Source organism: Natator depressus, chromosome 7, assembly GCF_965152275.1.
Source record: "Natator depressus isolate rNatDep1 chromosome 7, rNatDep2.hap1, whole genome shotgun sequence".
Taxonomy (NCBI): Eukaryota; Metazoa; Chordata; order Testudines; family Cheloniidae; genus Natator; species Natator depressus.
This window is the reverse complement of record NC_134240.1, coordinates 31,375,000-31,384,809: the sequence shown is the minus strand read 5'-3', so window position 1 is coordinate 31,384,809 and position 9,810 is coordinate 31,375,000. Positions and strand designations below refer to the sequence as shown.

The 9,810-nt window shown below is 45.6% G+C and overlaps 1 protein-coding gene across 1 annotated transcript; it reads right to left on the bottom strand.

Annotated features, from left to right (window-relative positions):
* Nucleotides 1–3,002: 3,002 nt before the first annotated feature.
* Nucleotides 3,003–9,057, bottom strand: CHRM1 (cholinergic receptor muscarinic 1). Its single transcript, XM_074957934.1, has 3 exons — nucleotides 9,038–9,057; nucleotides 6,431–8,175; nucleotides 3,003–4,783 (listed from the first exon to the last, which is right to left on the bottom strand). Exon 2 carries the CDS (start codon nucleotides 8,092–8,094, stop codon nucleotides 6,457–6,459), a length of 1,638 nt encoding a protein of 545 aa, XP_074814035.1. The 5' UTR covers nucleotides 8,095–8,175; nucleotides 9,038–9,057; the 3' UTR covers nucleotides 3,003–4,783; nucleotides 6,431–6,456.
* Between the last annotated feature and the right edge of the window lie 753 nt (nucleotides 9,058–9,810).

Genomic DNA, 9,810 nt, shown 5'->3' with positions numbered 1-9,810 from the left:
AAAACCCACTATTATAAAGCAATTTTGTTTTCCTTTTTATTTTTTCAAACAAATAAATATGAAGAATATTGACATAAACACCAGCCTCACTGGACCCTGCATGAGGAAAGTCAGTATGTACAGTCCTGTTTGATCAGGGTTTTGCAGCTTTGCCAATTCTCATGCTAAATGGAGTTTTCTTTCAGCTCACAGCCCCTGAAGTTATGATTACGTGAGACTCTGTTTACATATATTTTAAAAAAAAGTTTCTAGTGAAAAGCTTGAAAATGTGACCTCTAAAGGCTCAGAAACCAGAAGGAAAATATGAATCTTTCCCTCCTCGCTCCCCCACTAGTTTACTATTTGGCTTAAAATCATGAGATTTTTTTTTTTAATCTTGTGATTTTGGAGTCTGACTTGTGATTTTTGCATGCTTGGGGATGGTAATGCTGGGTTTGTAACTCTCATAAACATGTTTCGGTCAATGATTTATTCATATTAAACATTCAAGAGTCACCAGGCTAAAGATATGTTGGAATCATGGCACAAAGACTAAGTGAATTGGAGGACTGCCCCTGACTTCCTGCTGGGTCATCTTTTCTCTGCTGCTGGGACATCTTCAGGAAATAGCGCTTAGATTGATATATCTTTTCTCCACTGCCTGCTTGCCTGTTGCTCCCAGGAGTGTTAGTGCAAGTTCGGAATGTGGAGAGCGCTTATGATCATGGTACAGAATAATTCATTCTTCCTACCTGGGGAGCATCTGAGTCCTCCTTGCTTGTCTCTCCCCCAGGGGAGAACGGATCAGAGGATCTCTCGGGGAGGGACAGGCCTGGGTAGCTCAAATATATCTATTCATGTGAGGCATAAAACTGTTGGAGCTATGCTGCTGCTTGAAGGCTTTGTGGCAAAAGCTATGTGTGTACAGGATGGAGCAAGGAGTAATAGCTTCTGCAGCAGATGGCTAGCTCAGAACTTTGCATGGTGGCCTGGGACTTGGGAGACCCAAGTTCAATTCGCCACTTCGTTGCATGACTGGGAGCAAGTCACTCTGGCCCAGATCCTCAAAGGTATTTAGGTGCTTAGCTTGCATTGATTTCAATGGCTAAATATCTTTGAGACTGGTCCTTAGTCTCCCACTGCCTCAGTTCCCCCTTTGTAAAATGGAATAATGCTTCCCTACTGCACAGGATGAAGGGAAATATATTAAAATTAGGGCTGTTGATTAATTGCAGTTAACTCATGTGATTAACTCAAAAATTAATTACAATTAAAATTAATCGTGGTTAATTGGAGCTTAATCACATTGTTAAATGATAGAAAACCAATTGAAATTTATTAAATATTTTTGGACGTTTTTCTACATTTTCAAATATATTGATTTCAAATAGAACACAAAATACAAAGTGTACAGTGCCCACTTTATTATTTTTTATTACAATTATTTGCACTGTAAAAATGATAAACATAAGAAATAGTATTTTTTAATTCATCTCATACAAGTACTGTAGTGCAATCTCTTTATCGTGAAAGTGCAACTTACAAATGTAGATTTTATTTTTTTTGTTACATAACTGCACTCAAAAACAAAACTTTGGAGCCTACAAGTCCACTCAGTCCTACTTCTCGTTCAGCCAATTGCTAAGACAAACAAGTTTGTTTATATTTATGGGAGATGATGCTGCCCACTTCTTATTTACAATGTCACCTGAAAGTGAGAACAGCCGTTCATATGGGACTTTTGTAGCCGGCATTGTAAGGTATTTACGTGCCAGATATGCTAAACATTTGTATGCCCCTTCATGTTTTGACCACCATTCCAGAGGACATGCATCTATTTTGATGAAGCTCGTTTAAAAAAAAATACGTTAGTTAAATTTGTGACTGAACTCCTTGGGGGAGAATTGTATGTTTCCAGCTCTGTTTTACCTGCATTTTGCCATATATTTCATGTTATAGTAGTCTTGGGTGATGACTCAGCACATGTTCATTTTAAGAACACTTTCGCTGCAGATTTCACAAAGTGCAAAGAAGGTACCAATGTGAGATTTTTAAGATAGCTACAGCACTCAACCTAAGGTTTAAGAATCTGAAGTGCCTTCCAAAATCTGAGAGGGACGAGGTGTGGAGCATGCTTTTAGAACTCTTAAAAGAACAACACTCTGATGCGAAAACTATAGAACCCAAACCATCAAAAAAGAAAATCAACCTTGTGCTGGTGGCATCTGACTCAGATGATAAAAATGAACATGCGTCAGTCCGCTCTGCTTTGGATTGTTATCTAGCAGAGCCTGTCATCAGCATGGACTCATGTCGTCTGGAATGGTGGTTGAAATGTGAAGGGACATATGAATTTTTAGCGCATCTGGCATGTAAATATCTTGCGATGCCAGCTACAACGGTGCCATGATAACACCTGTTCTCACTTTCAGGTGACATTTTGAACAAGATGCGGGCAGCATTATCTCCTGCAAACGTAAACAAGCTTGTTTGAGCGATTGGCTGAACAAGAAATAGGACTGAGTGGACTTGTAGGCTCTACAGCTTTATATTGTTTTATTTTTGAATGCAGTTTTTTTATATAATTCTACATTTGTAAGTTCAACTTTCATGATAAAGAGATTGCACTATAGTACTTGTATTAGGTGAACAAAATACTATTTCTTTTGTTTTTTACAGTGCAAATATTTAATAAAAAATAAATATAAAGTGAGCACTGTACACTTTGTATTCTGTGTTGTAAGTGAAATCAATATATTTGAAAATGTAGGAAACATCCAAAAATATTTAAATAAATAGTGTTCTATCATTTAACTGTATGATTAATCACGATTAATTTTTTAAAATCACTTGACATTAAATTAATTAAAATATTGTGAGGTGCCCAGATATTATGATAATGGGGCCTGTATAACCCCCTTAGATGCTTGAGCAGGGACTAGGGAAGAATTTCTCTACGCTAATCCTCTTGAGCAGGACAGTAACAGAGTGGGTTATTAATAATATATTAATAATATCCTGTGTCCATGTGGTTGAATGGGACACTTTAAGACCCTGATGGGAAGGATGGAGGTGCAACTGTGCTTACTGTCTTTCCCCACTCCAGATGTCATCTTTCCCCATGTCACCTTCAGTTTTCATCTTTCTCAGTGCAATGCAATGATACTCGGCACCTCACTAGCACCAGATTACAAAGTGTTTTCTAAAACTCAACCAATGGAGCTTCACCACCCATGATTGCTCAAGGTCACAAGCTCTGAGAATGGAACTCCAGAGCCCAGACACCCCCACCTTTAGTCACTAGAATCATAGAATATTAGGGTTGGAAGAGACCTCAGGAGGTCATTTCTAATCCCCTGCTCAAAGCAGGACCAACCCCAACTAAATCATCCCAGCCAGGGCTTTGTCAAGCTGGGCCTTAAAAACCTCTAAAGATGGAGATTCTACCACCTCCCTAGGTAACCCATTTCTAGTGCTTCACCACCCTCCTAGTGAACTAGTGTTTCCTAATATCCAACCTAGACCTCCCCCACTGCAACTTGAGACCATTGCTTCTTGTTCTGTCATCTGCCACCACCAAGAACAGCCGAGCTCCATCCTCTTTGGAACCCCCCTTCAGGTAGTTGAAGGCTCCTATCAAATCCCCCCTCAGTCTTATCTTCTGCAGACTAAATTACCCCAGTTCCCTCAGCGTCTCCTTGTAAGTCATGTGCCCTAGCCCCCTAATCATTTTCTTTGCCCTCCACTGGACTCTCTTCAATTTGTCCACATCCCTTCTGTAGTGTGGGGACCCAAACTGGACACAATACTTCAGGTGTGGCCTCACCAGTCCTGAATAGAGGGGAATAATCGCTTCCCTCAATCTGCTGGCAATGCTCCTACTAATACACCCTAATATGCCATTTGCCTTCTTGGCAACAAGGGCACACTGCTCATATCCAGCTTCTCGTCCGCTGTAATGCCCAGATCCTTTTCTGCAGAACTAGACACCACGCCGCTCCCAGAGCTGGAAATAGAATCCAGGAGTCCTGGCTCCCACTGCCACCCTGCTCTAACCCATTAGACCTCCCCACCCTACAGATCTGATTCCCAGTCTCTGACTCTGAGCCGGGAAACAGAAGAACTCAGGAGTCTTGTCTACCATTCTCTTCTGCCCTAATCACTAAACGCCACTGACCTCCCAGAACTGGGGCTGGAATGCAGGAGTCTTCCCCCTGTCCTTGCTCTAAGCGCTAGACACCCTCTCTCCTCCCAGCCCAGTCTCTGACTCTAACCACTAGACATACTCATGAAGAGCCAGGAGTCCTGACTCCCATTTTCCTGGTCTAAGCAGTAGGATGGCTAGACTGTGGTTGTCTCTGTGGCTGAATGGATGGAAGGTCAAGTGTCCTCTTAGTCAAAGCATCAAGACTGGAAAGAGCTGAAAATCCCAAGAGGTCATGTCACAACCATGAATTGCTGGTTTCAGTGGCCCTGTGGCTTAGATTTTAAACCAGGTTTTAAATCAGTTTCTCTCAAGCACAGAGCACTAAATGCACCAGCTTTGTCCATTTGTTTTCCTTTTGATACATCCACATTCATCAAGGTTTTAAGGAAGGCCACTATCTGACAATGAGTTCAAGATTACAATAATAAACGGTGGCATGGTGTTCCGGAACCTGCCAGCTGTATCCTCACCCAGACCCCAAAGGCTGGGTTCATGACTGTCTCGGAGGAATTCTCCCTCTGGCATCACAGCCAGGTCCCATTCTTCTGCTGCAGTGCAGTTTGCCTGACAGTCTTCATCCCAGCCCAGGGATTTAATCTAGGGGGAAAAGGCAAGGAACCGCAAATTGAGACACTTGTAATACATTTGCTTGTTATATCTTGATAAGAGCTGCTGGCACCTCGGCTTCCAGCGGCAATACAGCCCTCCCTGAGGTGGGAATAGAATTCAAGAGTCCTGGCCCTAGTACTAACTGTTGTAACCACTAGATCCCACTCTCTTCCCAGAGCTGGGAATAAAACCCACAAGTCTTTGACTCCCAATTTCCTCCTGTTCTAACCACCAGCTCCCACTCCTAGAGCTGGCATAGAGTCCTCTTAGGAAAAGCTTTGGTCTAGTGTATTAATTATTTTCACACGATGAGTTCCCAGGGCCAGATTGCACTCAGTGGTGCCTAGGATCTGCATTGTCCCACCCACCATCCATGCTACTTCCACCAAGTCCATTCATCCTTCAGCAGGAGGCAGTGGAGTCCCCACTCTTATATTCATAGATTATGAGGCCAAAAGGGACCACTGTGATCATCTAATCTGACGGGCTGTATGATACAGGCCATAGGACATCCCTGGATAATAATGCCTTTTTGGACTAGAACAGATGTTTTAGAAAACTGTCCAGTCTTGATTTAAAAATTGCCAGCAATGGAAAACCCACCACAGCCTTTGGTAAGTTGTTCCAATGGTTAATTCCCCTCACTGTTAAAAACAGGCACTTTATTTCTTGTCTGAATTTATCTAGCTTTAGCTTGCAGTCATTGGTTCTTGTTAGACCTTGGCTAGTTCGATGAGCCCTCCATTATCAAATTTCTCTTCCCCATGTAGAGAGACAAGTTGGGGGAGGTAATATCTTTTATTGGACCAACTTCTGGTGGTGAGAGAGACAAGCTTTCAAGCTTACACAGAGCTCTTCTTCCCCAGGCAGATACTTATAGACCCCTTAACCTTCTCTTAGATAAACTAAATAGACTGAGTTCTCTGAATCTTCCACTATGAGGCATGATTTTTACTAAGATCCTAATTGTCTGCTAGACTGAAGAGCGCTCTATTATCAAATTTCTGTTCTCCATTTAGGCACTTAGACTGATGAAGTTTACTGCAAGGTGCATGCATGGTTGCAAGAGCAGAATTGTCCCCCTCCATGTTCTCTAATAGGGCTGACCTTAGCTGCAACTGATGACACAGGGATACCCTACAGCAGTGGTCCCCAAACTTTTCAGAATCATGTCCCCCCCACCCTTACTCCTGTCCGTATCCTCCCTCCTGGGGCTGGGAGTGGGGCTGCAGCTGTGTGTCGGGGGGGGAGGGAACGCAGACCACGGTGAGGGAGCTAAGGCTGGGGCCGCAGCTGGGCACGGGGATGGGAGTGGGGCTGGGAATGGAGCCGTGTCCAGGCCAGTCAGGGGCGACTAGGGGTGGCTTGGGGCCGGGAGCCAAGGCTCCGGCTGGGGGCAGGGCCAGAGCAGAGCAAGGCTGGGTGGCGTTTCCTCCCCACCCCCTTGTGGGGGCTGCCCCCCCAATCATTTCTCCGTATCCCCCTGGAGAGCACGCCCCACAGTTTGAGAACCTCTGCCATACAGTCTCAACAATTCATGGTCTGATTCACTCTCCACTTCCCACCTTAGAAGCTAATTCCCACTCCTCCCCCGCTGCCGCATTTGGCTCCCTCCACTGGCCGTGCCTGGCTCACCATTCTGGAATTCACCCCACGCCTGCTCAGTGTGCTGGAGCCCTGTGGAAGGCCACCACGTGCTTGGGCATCTTCTTCCACTTCCTCTTGTCCCAGCGGCACAGCAGCAGCATCTTAAATGTATTGCGAAAAGACTTATTGCACAGGGCATAGCACATGGGATTGACAGTGCTGTTGACATAGCAAAGCCAGTAGCCCAGTTTCCAGAGGCTCTTAGGAACACAGTCCTGGCAGAAGGTGGACACCAGCACCATGATGTTATAGGGTGTCCATGTGAGGATGAAGGCCAGCAGGATGGCACTCAGCGTTCGGGCTGCTTTCTTCTCTTTGATCAGGGAGAGGGTCTTCTGCTGGGAGAGCTGTTTGCTCCTCTTCCGCAGATGGCTTTTGGCAGTCAACACCCCCTTCTCCTTAATTGGTGATATCTTTTTGTTTGACGGCTTCTTGGCCATGTTGGGGGACTCAGTGGCAGCAGGAGACTGGGCTAGGATCCTGCACAAGCCATTCCCTCCTGCCCATGGCCCTCCAGCCAGCTTCTCCCGGCCCCGGGTTGGCTTCTCTGTTGGCAGCGGGGGCTGCGTTACACTGCCAATCATAGGCAGCCGGATCACCACCGAGCAGACACTCTGAACCTCAAAGTGCTGCTCCTCTCCCTCAGATGATGTCAAGGAATCAGGGGAGCCGTCCTCCTCTTCCTCCTCCTCTGTATTGATCCAGCTCCCGTTGCTGCTCTGCTCCACATATAGCCTGGCCTTCCTCCAACTGGGAAAGCAGTAGGCCTTTGTGTGGGTTTTTGCCACAGCAGAAGAAACCTTGATGGGTTCCAACCGCTCTGAGTTACTGTTGCTGTTGCTGCCTTCACCACCTCCTTTAGGCCTGTTGTTGGGGATTGGCCTGACAATGCTTTTGCTCTCTGAGCCTTGCAGGCAAGCCAGTTCCCTGGCCCTGTTCTCAGTCTCCCGGTAGATCCTCCAGTAGAGAATGATCATGATGGTGACCGGCAGGTAGAAGGCTGCAATGGCCGTGCCAAAAGTAATGATAGGCTGAGAGAGGAACTGGAGATGGCAGTTTCCTGAGGGCACTGTCCGCTCCCCAACAAAGTACTGCCAGAACAAGATGGCAGGTGCCCAAAGGATGAAGGAGATGGCCCAAGCTAAGCCGATCATGATGGCCGCCCTCTTTGGCGTCCTCTTGGCCCGGTAGGTCAAGGGCCGTGTGATGGAGAAGTAGCGGTCAAAGCTGATGATCAGGAGGTTCATGACTGAAGCATTGCTGGCTACATAGTCAAGGGCCAGCCAGAGGTCGCAGGCCACGTTGCCAAGGGCCCAGTGGCCCATGATGATGTAGGTGGTGTAGAGGTTCATAGACACTGCTCCAATGATGAGGTCAGCACAGGCCAGGCTGAGTAGGAAGTAGTTGTTGACTGTCTTCAATTCGCTGTTGACTTTGAAGGAGACCATCACAAGCAGGTTGCCCACCAGTGTGACCAGTGAGAGGATCCCAGTCATCAGCACAATCAACACCACCTGCCACAAAGAATGGCCCCCATACAGGGTAGGCGAGGGGCCTCCCTGGGAGCCATTGAGGGCTGGTGGGACATTAGAAAGGTTCATGGTGCTGGGGTGGGGTCTCACCTCTCCCAGAATAGCGTACTGGGATGACATTGGGTTCCCACTGCTCCAATTTAAAGCCCCTTTGGCCAGGAGAGGAAAGATGAGCAGGGGTCTTCAGTCTGAGGACACCTCCTGGAATGAGGAAAGAGACTTGGCTGAGCTGGGAGAAGGGTCAGATTTAGAGCTGGGTGAAATTTTTCAGACAACATTTCTTTCCTTGAAAAATGCAGATTTGGCAACACTGAGATGTTTTGCAAATTCATATTGGTTTTGATGAATTATTCATTTAATAAAACCCTCAGCCCCCATCTCCCCCAATCGTAATGTTTCATTTTGCCATTTTGTAAATGAAACATTTCAATTTTTTGGTTTGAAACAATTTTTATTCAGAAATTTCCTTCAATTATTTAAAAAATTTCAAAAATGTTAAATGATTCAAATTGAAACAAAACATTGACCCAAAACATTTATTTTTTAATTTTTTGGTTTGCCAGAAATGTTGAAAAGATTTCAGTTTTAGTTCAACTTGACATGAAATTTCCCACCCAGTGCTGGGTAATGAGAGCACTGAGGTAGGAGATCTGGGTTCATTCCTGGCTTGGTTGCTCTGTGACCTTGGATAAATCACATCCTGTGCAGAAAAGCAGTTTTGTTTAATGGATAGGACACTGGGCTGGGGCTCGGGACACCTGGGTTCAATTTCCGACTCTGCCATTAATCTTGGTCTAGTCATTTCCCCTTCCTGTGCCTGTTTCAGTTCTCACCTTTATCTATTTAGAGTTTTAGATAGTGAGCTTTTTGGTGCAGAGACCATCTCTTACTTTGTGTCTGTGCAGTGCTTGGCATGATGGGGGCCCTGATCTCGGTCGGGGTTAGGTAGTGCCCTACACGCTACCATACAAACGATAAGAAGAGGAAGCCAATGGGAAGGTTGGATCTTGGGGACCCTGGAGCCCACTGCCTGGAGTGGCAAAGGAGATCACAGGATACTCACCTTGCTATCAAGATTGTTTCTTTGAAACTTCATGTCCCTTCTCCAGTCCAGTTATGTTACCACAGTTGTGGGGCACTGACACATCTAAGACGTCACATTTTGGAGGCCACCTGTATCAATGAAAAGTAGTTACCTTTTCACAGCTCTCCGACACTGCTAGGTTAACCCTCAAATAGTTACATTTAGACCATGACCTTGTTTTCACTCAAGACAATATCACAATTCCTGTTTATTTCAATGATGCAGGTTTGGGTCCTTAACCCTATAGGTTAAGGACCCAAGTGTACAGCTGTGCTCTCTCTAGTAAAAGGTACAGGTTCAATTTTTGCTCCAAGCAAACGTTTACAGGGGCTTAGTGTAGTGGAGCTCCACAGAGGGTAGGGGGAGGAATCTACCCTAATCTACCAGTGCTGCAACCTCATGCAACAACCTCTGTCCTTGTTGCATCCAACCTTTGTCTTTTGTGGTCCAGTCCATATGGTTGCAGTTCCACATCCTCTGAGCTAGGTGATCTGTTGGCTTGTTGCATACGATTCCAAGCTGCCTCCACCTAATTAGGCTATTATGAGGTACTTTTGCCTTATTGCAGTTGACAAGGATGTAGCTAGGTGCTTTCCCAGTGGCACAGAATGAGCCCCCAGAAAGCTGGGTAGCAGTGGAATTTGAACAATAGCAAATCAAGCTCTCCTGCTACACTGGTAGGAGAAAATGCCTGTTGCCCTGATCACTAGTGTCTAGAACTGTCAAGAGCCCAGGACAAACACAGTCCAAAA

Coding starts and splice junctions, on each gene's coding strand:
- CHRM1 (XM_074957934.1), bottom strand. CDS start 8,094: ATGTCATCCCAGTACGCTATTCTGGGAGAGGTGAGACCCCACCCCAGC.